The sequence below is a fragment of the Octopus sinensis genome, linkage group LG9 (assembly GCF_006345805.1).
Source record: "Octopus sinensis linkage group LG9, ASM634580v1, whole genome shotgun sequence".
In the NCBI taxonomy this organism is placed as follows: domain Eukaryota; kingdom Metazoa; phylum Mollusca; class Cephalopoda; order Octopoda; family Octopodidae; genus Octopus; species Octopus sinensis.
Genome location: NC_043005.1, coordinates 58,177,576 through 58,196,389, shown reverse-complemented (window position 1 = coordinate 58,196,389; position 18,814 = coordinate 58,177,576). Strand labels below are relative to the sequence as shown.

Genomic DNA, 18,814 nt, shown 5'->3' with positions numbered 1-18,814 from the left:
AATGATAATGGAAGTAAAATTTATCTTTTTACTAGTTTCAGTCATTCAACAGCAGCCATCCTGGGACACACCTTGAATTTTTAGTCAAATGGATCAATCCCAATACTTATTCTTTTAAACTTGGTACTTATTCTGTTGGGCAAACTGCTAAATTGGTTGCTGTCTGTCTTTTTTGCTTCCACATTGATGTTAATTAAAGTTATTTTAAAATTTGTTTCCATAGAGATTTTAAAAATTTTATCAGAGAATAGAAAAATATTGTTGATTTTGATTTCTACTTTTTTCTAGAATCAACCTTTTAGCATTTCAACTGGCCGTATCTGGCCCAAAATACTGTTTTATGTTCAAACTGGCCAGATCTGGCCTCTTACATTTACTCTACAATGTCATTCTAAAAATAAGCAATCACTTCATTGAAATCTCAAAGCTTTGAGATAATGCATGATTAATTTAAAACAATGTAAATAAGAGTCTTACATTTGACAGAATAATCTAAATGCATAGGGGTTAATTTATGGTGTGTTTGAAATATGCTGTTTTTGACCGTACACTTCTACCAGTGTTTTTATCATACAGAATAGCTCTCCAAATGATTGTAAAATATTTTCTGGAGGACACAATTTTAACTGAAGTACTTTATTTACATAAATTTCTCAATCATATTTAAAACTAGAGATTTTAATGAAATACTGACAGTTCTGTATAGAATTCACAAAAATATAACTACTGCAGGAATTTGGTTGGATTTGAATTAGATTCGCTGATATAATAATTGTTGATGTATATTGCAAATGTGGGTTGTACTTGTAATGTCATTTTCACTTGCCTGTAAGTTGAATACCGTTAAGTTGATTACACATATTGGCTTGTATTTACAAGATACTGATTCCTTGGGCATTAATTTCCTAATTAAATTATTTACAAATAATGGTAAATAGCATCATTGAATTCTATATATCATGGCTTGAGGTGCAAATGTTGTTTTGCTCAAAGATTATAGGAAGAATAATCTGAAGAAATCTATTTGTTAAAATGCTAAAAATAAGATAAGATAAACAGACATGGTGAAAAATGGAAAGTTCTTTGTAAAATGAGGTCAAACTTTATTTCTTGCACAGAAGAGTGCCTAGTTCCAGTTTTCCACCTACATTTTCCACCAGTGCTGGTGCCACATAAAAAGTACCCAATCCACTCCGTTAGATGGTTGGTATTAAGAAGGGCATCCAGCCATAAAAACCATGCTAAAACAGACAAGGAAGCATGGTGCAGTCTTCTGGTTTGCCAGCTCCTGTCAAACTGTCCAACCCATGCCAGCATGGAAAATAGACATTAAATGATAATGATGGTGATCACGATATACATACATATATATATATATATATATATATATATATACTAGCAGTATCGCCCGGCATTGCTTGTTTCGACGCTTTAGAATTGGAATTTTTGAAAAGTAAAAATTTTGCATTATGTAGCTTGTTATTCTCTTTAAGTGAACATTTTTCTGGTTGAAATACACCGAAAAATGGCGACACAGCAGTAAAAAAATCGTAAAAGATAGGGATTTTCATAGAAAAAAGCACCTTTTTGATGTAAATAATTTTTGGTGTTAACATGGTCCGATTTGAATTTTTTTCTTCTACGGAAGGAAGAGCAAGCCTTCTTCTATCATACTCTCAATTTTGGTCAACTTGCGCTGTGGGGTCTCAGAGGAGATAGTGTTAGTTGAAGGCTACCAAACCTGCCATACACAGCTTTATATATATAGAGAGATATATATATGATCTGCACTGATTTCAAGTGTCTGCTTCATTCATCTCTTTGTAGATAGAGATTGTTGATACCACTGTTTTTGTGGAAGTTTCCTGTTGATGTCAGGACTTAGTGAGTTTTTATGTTTATAGAATGTGTGTGTGTGTGAATGTGTACAATCTTCATCATTTTAATGTCTACTTTTCCATTGTTTCAGATTGGTTTTGACATCTTGCACTAATTGAAAGCAAATGTTAACATCATATAAACAGTGATGTTAATTTTATCAATATTCCATGAAAATACATCTAGCCATTGTACTGTTCATGTTTGAAGGGCTAGGGGAAATATTACCTTGTTTGAAAAGAGGAGAGGGTTAGAAACAGGAAGACCATCAGACCATAGAAAATTTCTAGGCATGGAAAACCTGACTTTAACCCTTTAGCTTTTAAAACCAGCCATATCCAGTCCAAATATTTTACACGTTATAATTTTCAAATTGCCCAGACACTACCTCTCACACCTATCTTACAATGTCATTCTGAAAAGAAACAATTACATCCTCAAAATATCGAATTTCATATCATCATCATCATTGTTTAACGTCCGCTTTCCATGCTAGCATGGGTTGGATGAATGACTGAGGGCTGGCGAACCAGATGGCTGCACCAGGTTTCAATCTTGATCTGGCAGAGTTTCTACAGTTGGATGCCCTTCCTAATGCCAACCACTCCGAGAGTGTAGTGGGTGCTTTTATGTGCCACCAACACGGGGCCAGTTAGGCGGTACTGGCAACGACCTCACTCAAATCTTTTACACAAGCCACTGACACAGGTGCCAGTAAGGCGATGCTGGTAACGATCACGTTCGAATGGTGTCTTTTACATGCCACCAGCACGGAGGCCAGATAGCCGCTCTGGCAACGATCACGCTCGGATGGTGCTCTTAATACCCTACTAGCACACAAAACAATGTGAATAAACAAGCATTACATTTATCAGAGTAATATAAATGCTAAAGGGTTTAAATGATGGTAACTATGAACATGATAGAGAGTATAGACAATTGCATTGGCCTCAGTATTTGACTGGTACTTGATGTTGTCAACACTCCTCTTTCACACATACATTTTGTTGGTCTTCATGGGATTTTGAACTCAGAACTTAGTGATTTAACCAAACACTAGAAAGCATTTTGTCCATCGTTCCTCTAGCATTAGTAATAATGTCTCTTTAGCGAGAAAGTCAATATATAATGAGCCTAAAATTATTTTTGGAATTGAAAATAAGAGTAGGTTGTTATTGATCTGAAGCTAGCTTCGTTGTAGTGAAAAGTATTGGTAAAAGTATCTGTGCAATTTCTTGGATAATGTTTTCTCTTTTGACTTGTGAATACCGACTATTTGATAAAGAAAGTTAATGATATAAATTTTGTTTCAGATCTTTATCTAGAGCTATAGAAAAACTTCATGCAATGGAATTCCGAGTAGTCAATTTAGCAATTTGAAAGACTGCTTAAATGGATAGTTTCGTGGTGTATTTGCATTTTCTTAATAATAATAATAATAATAATAATAATAATAATAATAATGGTTGCTGCAATAATAGAAATGGTGGTGGTGATAATCATGAGAATGACAATAATAAAATGTTATGTGTGTATATATGAAATTCTCTTTTCTTTTTTTTTTTTTTTTAAGAAAATGAGAGTTATAAACTGGTCTGACAGAAGTCATGTGTCAGACAGCTTCTACATGATATGAATAAAATACGACCTCAGTAGGCAACTATTTTTCAATGTGGCTCAAGGGAATGAATAAGAAATATGACTACTTAACCAGTTTGTAGCCTCAATGCTTGTTTCATAGATTACTTGATCTAAGAATTTATATATAGTGTGTGTATGTGTCTGTAGATTGATACTTGCACATATACATAAACATAGATATATATATATTCATATAAGTATGCATACATACATGCACACATACACAGAGCTTTTTACAATTCCTTCTTGCAAAATCTTTTTATTTGTTTATTTCTTTCCTGTAGATCTAAAAATGGGCAAAGTTGGGTGCAAACGATGGCGTTTTCATAACTCAGCAGTTAAGTTGGAGAGTAATCCTGCAGACACAAATTCTGAAACAGAAAAGGTAATTAGGTTTTCTTTTTAATTTTGTAGTAAAGTGTTTATTTGTATGCATGTTTGCAAGCATGGCTTATGCACTGGAATGATGGAATGGTTATGAAGTTTGCTTCTCAAATGCAACACTCAGGGCAAGTGTCTTCTATTATCCTCCAGGCAAACCATAACTTTGTCAGTGAGTTTAGTAAACGGAAACTGTGTAACAGCCATTATGGCGTAGTGGTTAAGAGCGCAGGCTACTAACCCCAAGATTCCGAGTTCGATTCCAGGGCCATTCTCTGCTTACATCAACCATGAAGTGAAATTTTAAAGTGTGAACTAAAGAGAACAAAATTTAATGTTTTGAGAAAATCTATTCCTCTTATTTCAAATAGTTGTGGATTTTTTCAAAAATTTTCTAAACCAAGCCATAGTAGTGACCAAACTAAAACATGGCAGCATTTGTAGGCTGCGCTATCCTACAAATTATTTCCATATTTATGAGCGGTTTTTAAGAAATATAGATGGAGAAAAAAATTGCTTCTTAATGTTATTTGTCTGCAGCTAAGTGAAGCTATTTAGAAATTTCTGATAGTTTACTTTTAGCCAAATGAAGTTATAAAGTATGATTAATAGCCAATTCCTATGTTATGTCGCATCACATTTTTATGTAAAATGTCTCATTAGCTCCAAATGAAAAATAAATTTTTGTTGAAATTTTTTTTTTGCTAAGGTAAGCAAGTGGTTATCTTTCAGATCCAGGGCCATATTTTTACCTGAAGACTGAAAATACTCATTTCTTGATGAAATTATTCTTGTTACCTCACATCACAGATTGTGATGTGACATACCCCCCACCACCACCACCACTTAAGTTAATGCTTGAAGAGTAATTGGAATATTTTGATGGTCACTTTTTTATATTTAATTGCCATCTCTCTCCTCTTGCTGTCTCCTATGTTCTCTCTCTTTCCCTTGCTCTCCACTCTGGCTGAGTAATCATGTATCTCCTCTACAGCAACATACCTGTTTCTGCCCTCATTCTTGATCACTCTTTCTCCCTCCTTACCTCTGACTAGGTAACCATGTATCTCCTTTACAGCAGCACACCTCTTGTTAACTCCCACTCTCTCTCTAGGTCACTGTTTCTGCCCACATTCTTCTTAACTCTCTCTCCTCTTTCTCTCTTCTTTCTCTTCCTCTCTCTCTCTCCGCTTTCTCTTCGCCTCTCTGGCTGGGTAACCATGGACCTCTACAGCAAGACATCTGTTTCTGCCTCTCTATCACACTCTAATTTTTCATCATCTGACACAAGATCACCTCCTCCAATGCCCCTCTCCTCTCAAAGACACTTTGTCTTGCAAAGTCACTTTGTGATCCCATCAGTAAAGGTACCATTTAAAAAGCACCCTGTCCACACTATAAAGTGGTTGGCATATGGAAGGGCATCTACCTGTAAAAACCATGCCAAAACTGACCTCACCTGTGCAAGTGCCATGTAAAAAGCACTCAGCCCACTCTACAAAGTGGCTGGTGTTAGGAGGGGCATCCAACTATAAAAACCATGCCGAAATACACTCAGAAGTATGGCACAGGCTCCCACTCAGCCATCTTCTCTCAAACCATCCAACCTATGCCAGCATGGAAGAGGGACGTTAAATGATGATATGTATGGAAAGCAAGAAAACTGGTGTAACCCAACAAAAGTTGAGCACTGATTTAATTAGTACTGCCTGACTGGCCCCCCGTGCTGGTGGCACGTAAAAGCACCAACTACACTCTCGGAGTGGTTGGCGTTAGGTAGGGCATCAAGCTGTAGAAACTCTGCTAGATCAAGACTGGTGCCTGGTGCAGCCATCTGGCTCGCCAGCTCTCAAGTTAAACGATGATGATGATCTGGTGCCACATAAAAAGCACTGATGATGGTGCCATGTAAAAAGCACTGGTGATGGTGCCATGTGAAAAGCACCCAGTACATTCTGTAAAGTGATTGGCATTAGGAAGGGCATCCAGCTGTGGGAATCATGTCAAAACAGACTATGATACCTAGTATGGCTCTTGGCCTTGCCAGTTCCTCTGAAGTTGTCCAGTCCATGCCAACATGGAAAGCAGATGATAATTGACGATGATGATTAAAGCCATATATTTTTAGTAGCTGTAAGTACATCACAACATTAAAATAAAAAATTGCTTTTTAGTATTTTGGCCAACTTGGTTTTGAAATTTCTGTTTTAGAGCACAACTTGGTCACTATGGCTTCCTTTGCCAGTACACTTGCAGAATGGTTGGCATTAGGGAGGGCATCTAGCTGTAGAAACCAAGCCAAAACACATAATGGAGCCTGGTGTGGGCCCCTGGCCTTACAAGTTCCAGTCAAACCTCCCAACTCATGCAGCTTCTTTCTCATCATTATCATTTGATTTCCATCTGCATGCTGGCTTGAGTTGGAGATTTTACTGGAGCTTGTAAGGCCAGGGGCCACACCAGGCTCCTTTATCTGTTTTGGATTGGTTTCTACAGCTAGATGCCCTCTCTAATGCCAACCACTCAACAGAGTGTAGTGGCTACTTTTTATGTGGCACCAGTACTTTTAATGTGATAATTAAAGAAGTTATTGAAGGCTGAGTTTTACCCTATAATTTTGTGGGACATCACTTTCTTCTGATTTCTTGATCTTGAAATTACACTTAGTTATGTCACATCACACCTAGTGTTTCTCTGCTGTGGATTTTGATTGTCAACACATTATTTTTGTGTGTTTGCTCAAGGAATGCTCAAGCTTCCATCTTCTCAATGTAAAATAGTTTTCCAGGGATGTAAACTCACCAACACTGATTATCAACCAGTGGTGGGGGACAAACACAAGCACACACAGGCATCTTTTCATTTTTTTTTTTATCTACCAAATACATTGACAAGGCTTTGGTTGGCCCAAGGTTCTGAACTTGGAATCATGTGGCTGGAAAACGAATTTCCTACCATGCAACCACACTAGTGCACATTCATCTTGCCATTTATACAAACCTGATAAAAAATTGGTTATCTTCTTTGTGTAAGGAAGCTTTTTTTCTTTTTTTATCGATGACCTTACCTGTAATCAAGTAGGGAAAATTAACTGGAACTCTACACATTGGGATTACTGCTATATATGCCATGCTTAGACTGGAGACTGTGGTTAGCTTCACATGTCATAGAGCTACCATAAGACATTTCAGTGGACCTTTGAATTGAACCAAGACCTGTATCATTTCTGCAAAAAACCTAAGGAAGATAGGCACATGTGTGTCTGCATGGTAAGAAGTTTGCTTATCAACCACAAGGTTCCAGGTACAGTCCCACTACATGGCTCTTTGGATGAGTGTCTTCTACTATAGTCTCGGGCCAACCAAAGCCTTGTGAGTGGATTTGGTAGGCGGAAACTGAAAGAAGCCTGTTTTGTATATACATAAGTGTGTGTGTCTCTTTGTGACTGTTTATCCCCCTCCACTGCTTGACAACTGGTTGTTTGTATGATTATGTCACCATAACTTAGCAGTTCAACAAAAGAGATTAAGAAAATAAGTCCTGGGGTCAATTCATTCAACTAAAATTTCTTCAATGTGGTGCTCCAGCATGGCTGCAGACTGACTGAAGCAATAAAAAACCAAAAAAAAAAAAGATGGAAAACGATCTCTCAACAGGCTACATTAATAGGTTGAAGAATTGCTGTGATCTAAATGACCCCAACTATTCAAAATTCCTTGTAGAATGACTAGAGCAACATGCAACCATCATCATCATCATCGTTTAACGTCCGTTCTCCATGCTAGCATGGGTTGGACGGTTCGACCGGGGAACTGGGAAGCCAGAAGGCTGCACCAGGCTCCGGTCTTATCTGGCAATGTTTCTACAGCTGGATGCCCTTCCTAACGCCAATCACTCCGTGAGTGTAGTGGGTGCTTTTTACGTGCCACCTGCACTGGTGCCAGGCGAGGCTGGCATCAGCCACGGTCGGCCAGTCTCATTGAGGAAAAATTAACTGTTACCCTCACACCCATCAGAATCACACAACAGATAAGAACTGGACCAGATGAGGGAATTCTTCTCCTGAGAAGAACTCGCTCATATGGATTATGGCCATTGCAATAACAATAAAACTGAGATGAACATGCTACCATTATAAGAGTGAGCAATAACAAATTATGAACAAACAGAATTGAGATCCTAAAAGCGATATGCCACATAAAAAGCATTGGTGTGGGTGCTAGTTGCCTGTAAAAAGCACTGATGTTGGTGCCACATAAAAAAGCATTAGTGATGGTGCCATGAAAAAAATCACCCAGTACACTCTGTAAACTGGCAGGCATTAGGAAGGGCACTCAGCTGTAGAAGCCAAGACAAACTATGGAACTTGGTGTGGCCCCTCGCCTTGCCAGTTCCTGTCATGCCATCCAACCCATACCAGCACAGAAAATGGGTGTTAAATGATGATGATGATGATGAACAAACAGAAATAATGTGTGAAGAATACAAACAACTAAATTCAAGCAAAACTTAACCGTCTTAGAATCGCATAAGAGAACTGTAACCACACAGATTGAGAGAAAACCTGCTGACCTAATGTTATCTGCAATGGACCAAATAGCTAAAGAACAATTAGTTGAAGATTGAAAATCTCAACTTTTGGACAGTGAATATTCTGCTATATTGTGCTGTGATTACCATTCCCCAGCAGTTAGGAGTAGCAAAAATCAATCGCAGTGAGAAGAAACAACTGAAATGGATTAGCTTTCTCCAGACTAATGTCTGCACACTCAGAAAAAATATTGGACAGCTAGACACTGTTATTAAGTGCAAAGTGAATAATAAATTCACAAAGCGCCAGCTGCAATTTTATGTTAGATTATCTGAAGTCTGTGGGGAAATGTTGACAAGAAACACTAACAGGCATGTTACTTGTACTTAAACTTTGAGTGATTAGTGAACAATTACTTTATTAAAATAAAGAAAAAATCCTTTGAGAATGGAAAGCCATCAGTTGTAAGTTTGCAATAAACTTGCAACCTTCCAGGGTGTGAAGTCTCTTCGTACTGGGTGATCTGGAGTCATGTTGAGGAGGGATCTGGAATGTAAATAAACACAACCAAAATGCAATGTGGTGAAAGGAAGAGGAATGGATCAGGAATGAGGAAATAAGTGGTAGTACAGAGCCACAGTATGATTGATAAAAGTGTAGATAGGTGTGAGAAATAGGGAGACAGTTTGTTGGGTGGGTAAGGGATGAGTGTGCATGTATGGGGAGTGAGACTTGTCTTTTTTGTCTTGAAACAGCATTCACCTGGGGTGGGTTGAGCTGGCTTCATTCATCTTCATTGCTGCATCCCTCACAAACGCCAACCAGGCCTGGCGATTTGAGGCTAACGACTGCGTGATCTCCAACCACTCCCCAATCCCGCGGCGAAAGCCATAGACATCTACGAAGCAGTTGCCCCAGCTCCCCTTCAGGGTTGGCGAAAGCGATGTGGTGGGGAGTGAGACAAATAGAAATGAAGGTCAGAGGTACATGGCATGGATGTAGTGAGTGTAAAGTTAGTGTAGCGAGGAGCAGTTGTGCCATTTATGACAGATATGAGAAGTTGTTAAGAATGACGGCAAATATGAGAGGGTTTGAAGGGAAAGTCATAAGATGTAGTTCAATGGAACGCAAGAGATAACTGGTGGCAGAGAAAGGGTGGTTAGTGGAAAATATAGTGAGAAAGGATGATATTAAGAATGAAGGATAGATGTCAAAAGGAATGGGTTCCATGGAGGCAGGGATGGTTGGTGGAACAAATGTGTTTGAAATATATATATGCAGATCTGTATTTAAAGTGGCTGAATAATTCCATAGTTAGAAGAGTGATGGAGGGGAGACTTAATCCATTGCTTGGTTTAATACCACCATCTGCACTTTGATTTCCTTTAGCAGAACTCACTCTGTTGTAAGCGCTTGAGCCTTAACTACTCCTTCCCTCTACCAGTCTTGGAAGACCTGTAAGGGGTCTCCCTCCCCACCCATCAAAAAATAAAAGGAAAGGAATTTGTCATCACAAACACTTGCACTTTGCCTTTCACTTTCTGTTGCAAGCATTTAGGCCAAAACTGCAGTCTGAGAATAGCTTCCTCGTGGGCCTTGCAAAGGGTCATGTCCACTATCCTTCCACCTTTGACTAAACAATTAAAAAAAAAAACAATTTTTGCCTCAGGCTGAATCATCATCATCATCATCATCGTTTAACGTCCGCTTTCCATGCTAGCATGGGTTGGACGGTTCAACTGGGGTCTGGCAAGCCCGAAGGCTGCACCAGGCCAGTCAGATCTGGCAGTGTTTCTACAGCTGGATGCCCTTCCTAACGTCAACCACTCCGAGAGTGTAGTGGGTGATTTTATGTGCCACCGACACAGGTGCCAGACGAGGCTGGCAGACGGCCACGCTCGGATGGTGTTTTTTATGTGCCACCGACACAGGTGCCAGACGAGGCTGGCTGACGGCCACGCTCGGATGGTGTTTTCTTATGTGTCACCGACACAGGTGCCAGACGAGGCTGGCGGACGGCCACGCTCGGATGGTGTTTGTTACGTGCCCTAAGCACGGAGGCCAGTCGTTGCGGTACTGGCTACGGTCACGTTCGGATGGTTTTCTTATGTGCCACCGGCACTGGTACCACAAGGATACAAATTCCATTGATGTTCATCTATTTTGATTTGGTTCGATTTGATTTGATTTGATTCGATACGATTCTCACTTGCCTCAACAGGTCTTCACAAGTGTCACAAGAAGGAAGGTATGCACAGGTGGACTGACTACGTCCCAGGTAGGGGCCACGGATTATGGCTTCACTAGTCTTGCCGGGTCTTCTCACGCACAGCATACTTCCATAGGTCTCGGTCTCTAGTCATTTCCATGGTGAGACCTAACGTCCGAAGGTCGTGCTTCACCACCTCGTCCCAGGTTTTCCTGGGTCTACCTCTTCCACGGGTTCCCTCAACTGCTAGGGATTGGCACTTTCTCACACACGTATCTTCATCCATTCTCGCCACATGACCATACCAGCGCAATCGTCTCTCTTGCACACCACAACTGATGCTTCTTAGGTACATTTCTATCAAGGTACTAACGCTCTGTCGAGTAAATACACTGACATTACACATCCATCGGAGCATACTGGCTTCGTTCCTCACGAGCTTACGCATGTCCTCAGCAGTCACGGCCCATGTTTCACTGCCATGTAGCATAGCTGTTCGTACACATGCATCATACAGTCTGCCTTTTACTCTGAGCGAGAGACCTTTAGTCACCAGCAGAGGTAAGAGCTCCCTAAACTTTGCCCAGGCTATTCTTATTCTAGCAGTTACACTTTCAGCGCACCCACCCCCACTACTGACTTGGTCACCTAGATAGCGGAAGCTATCAACTACTTCTAGTTTTTCCCCCCGGAAAGTGACGGAAGTTGTTTTCTGCAGATTTTCGGAGGTCAATGCTCCAGAGCATCTGCCACATACAAAAACTATCTTCCCAGTTAGCCTACCTTTGACATTGCTGCACCTCTTATTTGTCCATAGCTTACACTGGGTACATCTTATAGAGTTTCTACCTACACCTTTTCTACAGATCGAGCAGGGCCATCTTCCTGAGGATATTTGTGGATTTTCTACCTTTCTACTTATTAGTACTTTGGTTTTAGCTAGGTTGACTCTAAGGCCCCTCGATTCTAAACCCTCCTTCCACACCTGGAACTTCTCCTCCAGTTCTGATAGTGACTCAGCAATTAGAGCGAGGTCGTCAGCATAGAGGAGCTCCCAGGGGCAACCTGTCTTGAATTCCTCCACAATTGCCTGGAGGACTATGATAAATAGGAGGGGGCTGAGTACTGAACCCTGGTGGACCCCAACCTCTACTTTGAATTCTTCTGTGTACATGTTGCCAACTCTAACCTTACTTACGGCATCTCTGTACATGGCTTGCACAGCCCTCACTAGCCATTCATCTATCCCTAGTTTCCTCATTGACCACCAGATGAGGGATCGGGGGACCCTATCAAAGGCTTTCTCCATGTCAACGAAAGCCAGGTACAGGGGCTTATCTTTGGCTAGGTATTTCTCCTGCAGCTGCCTTACCAGGAATATAGCATCAGTGGTGCTTTTCCCTGGGACAAACCCAAACTGCATCTCATCTAAACTAACTCTCTCTCTATTTAGTTGGGCTATGACCCTCTCCGTAACCTTCATTACCTGATCCAACAGCTTGATACTTCTGTAATTATTTGTATCCAGGGCATCACCTTTTCCTTTGTAGCAGTTGACTAGTATGCTGCTACACCAGTCATTGGGTATGACTCCTTCGTGTATCACCTGGTTGACTATACGGGTGACTAGGTTATAGCCGACACTGCCAGATATTTTGAGCATCTCTGCAGTAATTCCTGATGGGCCTGGGGCTTTCCCTGTCTTCATGCTTCTAATTGCCTTAGCTACCACGGAACTATCAACTCGGATAGCTGGTCCCTCTGTTGGGTCAACATTCGGCAGACTCTCTTTATCCCATTCATTTTCTTTATTCAGCAACCTTTCATAGTGGCATCTCCAAACCTCTCTCTTTGCATCCTCATTTAGCGCAAGTGAACCATCATCCATGCGAACACACTTCTCTCCTACCACATCACGATTCTCTCTCACACACTGTCTTGCAACACGAAATACCTCAAGTCTTTCATCCTCACGGCTCAGAACATTGGCAAATTTTTTCTTATCCGCTTCCCTTCTGGCTAAATAAACCTGTCTCCTAGCTTCCCTTTTGGCTGTCTGATACAATTCCCTGCTACCACCGTTCTTCTAGTCCTTCCAAGCCTGTCTCTTTTGTCTAATCACTACAACAAAAATAGCTTTTACTCTTCTAAGGTTGAGCAAGTTTTTTGTCGCAAAGATATCAAACTGTAAATACTATTGCTCTAACTACATCAACCTTAAACTTGTATAGAGAAATATAGACATGAAAATGTTATGTAGAGGCACAATGTCTCTAAAATTTTACATTTATTTGCCATAATTCTAAAATTATATTTGAAATTATAACTCTAAGTTATCTCTAATGTAACATGAACAGTTTTTCCAAAGTAGTCCTCATTATGGTGTAAATGTTAATGTTTTACTTTCTCTGTTCTTTTTTATAACATCTATTATTTTCTAATCTAACATGTTCTACATTTGTTGACATGGTTGTCATACACATGCTCAAAAGCTGTCTCTGCTTGCATTTTAACAGACTTTCTACCTTGACGTACAAGCAATCTCCATTACAATCATATACTTTGATTTCACCATATCTCTCTTTTACTTGTTTCAGTCGTTTGACTGCGACCATGCTGGAGCACTGCCTTTTAGTCAAGCAAATCGACCCCAGGACTTATTCTTTGTAAGCCTAGTACTTATTCTATCAGTCTCTTTGGCCGAACTGCTAAGGCTTCAGTCACTTGTCGTCACCTCCATAAGGCACAGAGATTACATTTTTCTCTGATATACTTCCCTTATTTCTTACTAGAACTTGCACTGACATCTACCCAAGATGAGCTGAGCGGATCCACAGTCAAAGAAAATACATGGAGGATCAGTAGGCACTGTTACATTGATGGTACCCTAAAGATTATCAGTCTAGTAATGAAATGTCCATGTGGATGAGATATTGGTTCCAAGTGTTTGACACAAAACCAGCTATTTCAGGGGAGGGGATAAGTCGATTACATGGACCCCAGTTTTCAACTGGTACTTTATCAACCCCAAAAGACAGTCTTTTGCGGTTGATGAAAGACAGTCAACCTTGGCATAATTTGAACTCAGAATGTAAAGACAAATGAAATTCTGCTAAGCATCTTGCCCAGTGTCCTAATGATTCTGCCAGCTTGTTGCCACATTATGTAGAGAAGATATAGATTACCAACTCCAATATTGAGAGTTCACATTCCTTGCAGTTGTTTCTTGACAGAGCAGGCTAGATTTTTCTATGCCCCTCAGTTCACTTTACTAGCAGGATCAGTGTATCTTGTGCCAGCATGTCCTACTCAGTAGTGTTTAGCCTCGCCTTGTTATTATTTAACTGACAGAATGTGAAATGGTCCAGTAAGTGACCGGCTTTAAGGCTACAGGATTTTTGCTGTGATTCTTTAATAGGGAAGAACACTTGTTTCTCAATTACTTCAGTTCAACAACCTATATTCTGCAGATGAAGTATCTCTTCATCTGGGAATGTGGGCCTTGAAAGGCTAGCACCTTATCCAGGATATGTGTCATCTACTATAGCTTTGGATTGATCAAATCCTTGAGAGTAAAAATGGATAAACAGACTTCAACTATAATTCAAAGGAATATGTTTATTATATGTAAGATGATGATCTCACTGGTTTCAGGATTATGTTAAATGGTGAGAAGTTGGGGAGTAACTGTGGAATACTCAGCCAGCCACTTACATAATTCAATGAAAATATTGTTCAGTTAATCAAACAACTGGAACACTGATTCAAGGCCTACCCAGCAAAGTAAAATCCAAGGCACATTTTCTGTCCCTCTGTACTGCTTCCCCCTGTTGAGGGGATCTTGTCTTGCAAGTTACTTGGTGATCTGACTACTGCTGCTGCCATGTAAAAAGCAGTTGGTACACTCTGTTAAGTGGTTGGCATTAGGAAGGGCATCCATCCAGAGAAATCATGCCAAAACGGACAGCAGAGCTTAGTGTAGTCTTCTGATTTGCCAGTTCCTGTCAAATTGTCCTGCCCATTCCAGAATGGGAAACAGACGTTAATGATGATGACGAAATTTTCAACATGTATGTATCACGGTGAAGGTGCATGGCTCAATGGTTAATGTTGGGTTCACAATCATGAGGTGGTGAGTTTGATTCCCATACCGAGCTGTGTGTTGTGTTCTTGAGCAAGGCACTTTATTTCATGTTGCTCCAGTTTACTCAGCTAAAGAAATGAGTTGCAACGTCACTGGTACCAAGTTGTATTGGCCTTTGCCTTTCCCTTGGATAACATCAGTGGCATAGAGAAGGGAGGCTGGTATGCATGGGTAACTGCTGGTCTTCATTTCCATTAACAACCTTGCCCAGACTTGTGTCTTGGAGGTGAATTTTCTAGGTGCAATCCTATGGTCATTCATGACCAAAAGGAATCTTTTCCTTTTACCCTTTCTGTTTCAAGGTTAAATGGTATTATACTTACATTCACCATAAAAACCTGTCATTGTTTTTAACCCCACATTAAGCATGGCCAGCATATATCTATGATCAAATTATTCCAGCTGTGTCCATCCTGTCCTTTTGGGGGTATCTAGCTAAGACTGGCCTTTATTTTAAGATGGTTTGGTGTGACTTTAGGCTGGGGACTTGGCTACTATTTCTAGCTGATTCGTTAACCATATAGATTTTTTCTCTTCCCATAATGAAATCCATTCTAAATTATGGTGCCTGTCAGGACCGCCTGCCCTGTTTGTTGTCTTTGTGTCTAAAAAGACATCAGTGTGAATAAAGATAACGTTAGTGGATATACATACATACATGGATAAATGCTTATATGTGTGTGTGTGTGTATAGGTATTTATGTATATGTACAATTATATATGTGTATAAATATGTATGTGTAAGCATGTGTGAGTGTGTGTCTATATGTATGAATCTGCATATGTGGGTGCATACCCTTTTCATACATAGATATATATTTCCATATTTCTGCACATATGTGTTCCTATGTCTGTGTGTCATTTACAAACTTCTGCTTTGTTAATTATAGCTGATACATACAAGTAAAAGTTGAAGTAAATTTCATATACATTACAATGTGTCCCTGTTATGAACTCGATTCACATCACATTAATTGTATTGTATTGAAGAATCTGCACTTCAAAGTAGATGAAAGTCTTCAGAGAAGGAAGAAGAGGAGAGAGTAAAAAAAAATATTGAAAAGTAACATTTCTGTAATATTTTAAAGTGAAATTTCAAATATGACATTGGAATGACAAGTAAAAAAAAAAATAACAGAAATAACCGAAGCTGTAGAAGGCAAACCACATAGGGTTATATTGTATGGAAAGTTGTCGTAGATAATGACAGATTTGGGTAGATAGTAAGGGAGAGTGGAAGACAGATGGGGTAGTTATTGTGGAAGAGAGGGATAGATACTATGGGAGATATGGATGGATAGCATTGGAGATGGGATAGGGGTAAATGGCTTAGGAGAGAGGAGTGGAGATAAGTGTAGATAGTGAGAGAGACAGGGTAAATAGCATGAGAAATAGGGGTAGATAATGTGGGAGTTAGGAGCAGATTGCACGGGAGATGGAAGAGGGGAAGATAGCATTGATGGAGTAGGAGTAGATAGTCTGGGAGAGAGGAGGAGAGATATGGGTTGATAGTGTTGTAGACAGGGTAGATAGCATGGGAAATGGAGGTAAACTGGGTGGATAATGTAGGGGATAGAGACAGGTAGGTAATGTGGGAATGAGATATATTGTAGGAGACAGGGTAGATAGCATGGGAAATTATGGTGGGTAGATAATGTAGGAAATAGGGACAGATAGTGTGGGAGATGAAGGGAGGTAATAAGGGTAGATAGTGAGGGAGATATTACTAAGTATAGTGTTTTGTGAGTGATAGGGTTATGCAGTGTAGGGTTTTGAAATACTTAGTGTAAGGAGAGACAGTGTAAGACAAGAGTAAACACCATGGGAGGTAAGGGGTACTTGAGATGAGAAATAGACTGTTAGTGATAAAGGTTAAGAGATGCAGATTTCACAGAAGCAGCTCATTTATTAATCAATAACAAATTGATTTTGTAGGGTATTGTATCCTGTACTCCACCTTTTCCTCTGTATACATACATAAATGTGTGTGTATGATATATACACACACACATATATATATCTATATATATATATATATGTAAGTAGTTTAGTTTAATTGAATCATTGTGAAATAATTAACTGTGATTCAGACAGCCACTACAGTACGAGGTTGGAAATAACGGAATGAAAGGAAAAAAAAGAACAATGAAGTTTTATACTGTTACTTTGTATTTCACAGTGTGTGTGTGTGTGTGTTTATATATATATAAGGAGAAAGAGATGTTTTATGTGTGTATGCTCATACACGTGTATATACGTATAAAAGTAAGTGGATCTCATATCAGTTTTGATAATGACTATTCTGCATGTTCAAACGATGATGGAACCACCTTGAATTATCCTGTAGGTGGATGAGTATTTCACTGGGCCTTGCACTCTTGTAACCTCTAACATAATCCTCAAGCAGTATTAGTGCAGTTCCATATATGATAAGGCTGGTCCTTTTAATTTACTGGAACAAGCTGACAGGCTTCTATGTAGTTTCCATCTACTTAGTTTCTTTCACTCACAAAGATTTATTTAGTTTTTATCCAAAAACACTTCTGTGTGGTTTTATGCTGAAGAGTTGAACTTTCCACCATACCAGTCAACCATACCTGTATCTGTCTATCTATCTATCTATCTGTCTGTCTGTCTGCTTCTGAAAGGATTGGAGACAAACACTTTCCTCTCTGGTCAATCTCTCATCAACTTCAAGTATCACTTGAAAAGGAAAGTGAGAGTAGAGAGGCAAGTTTTGTCTAGCAAATGTTTTAAAAAAAGATGGGTGAATGTAGCAAGGATGGCACATATGAATGACGAAGCCACCTTGAGCATAATCCTATGAACCCAGAAATTGAAAACAGAGGGTTACCCACTTGCAAACAAATGTGGTAACATGTAACCATATTGACCGAGGTTACTGTGGTCTTTTCCGTAGGCTTTTCTTCCCACGGATAAACCTTATCTGCTTCCCCCTTTACACCGTACATCATGACACTGATACACGATCCCTATTGATGGTTTTTTTTTTCTTTTCCCCTTTTTTTCTCCTTTTTTCTTTTTTTTTCTCTTGTTTCGTTTCCTTTCTTTCTTTTTTTTCTTCTTTCCCTTTTACGATCCCTTTTGATCAAAAACCTACCCCACTTTTTTTTTTTTCCAAAAAAAGAAAAGCTCTACTTTGTAATCTGTCCTGTCTGTGTACAGCCCTGTATGGCTAATAAAGAAACATATTTATCTGTTCATCTAGCTGTCTATCTATCTATATCTATCTAGCTGTCTATCTATCTATATCTGTCTGTCTGTCTGTCTGTCTTTGTGATAGAAATAAATATAGGTGATAGCATGTATGAGTGTATGAACAAGTAAAAGCTAGTAGCACTCAACATATTTAATTGCTGTTTGATAACAGGTTGATTCTACTCATTGTTTAAAGTTTCATGTATTGTGCCCATGAAACTTATACATACATGTGTGTGTGTGTGTGTGTATGTGTTATCATTTAACATACACTTTTCCTTGTTTGACAGTGATGAAACAGATTTTCTATGGTCAGATACACTTCCTGTCTCGCCAACTCTCACTTGTTTCCAAGCAAGGTCATATCTCTCCTAGGCCCAAACAATCAATATTAAGACAAGCTCACACACACATGCACACACAAACATATATATATATATATATATATATGCTCTTTTACTTGTTTCAGTCATTTGACTGCGGGCATGCTGGAGCACCGCTTTTAATCAAGCAACTCGACCCTGGGACTTATTCTTTTTGTAAGCCTAGTACTTATTCTATCGGTCTCTTTTGCTGAACCGCTAAGTAACAGGGACATAAACACACCAGCATCGGTTGTCAAGCAATGCTAGGGGGACAAACACACACATGCATATATATATATATATATATATATATATATATATATATATATACATATATACGACAGGCTTCTTTCAGTTTCCGTCTACCAAATCCACTCACAAGGCTTTGGTCAGCCCGAGGCTATAGTAAAAGACACTTGCCTAAAGTGCCACGCAGTGGGACTGAA

At 39.4% G+C, this 18,814-nt stretch overlaps 1 protein-coding gene across 1 annotated transcript in view; it reads left to right on the top strand.

Moving 5' to 3' along the window:
• LOC115215430 (putative ribosome biogenesis protein slx9-like) overlaps window positions 1–18,814 on the top strand; it is a 52,854-nt gene that overhangs the window by 6,555 nt on the left and 27,485 nt on the right. Inside the window, exon 2 of the mRNA XM_029784593.2 lies at window positions 3,804–3,904. Coding sequence (XP_029640453.2) covers window positions 3,812–3,904 — 93 coding nt within the window. The 5' untranslated portion in view covers window positions 3,804–3,811. The remainder of the gene's footprint in view (window positions 1–3,803; window positions 3,905–18,814) is intronic.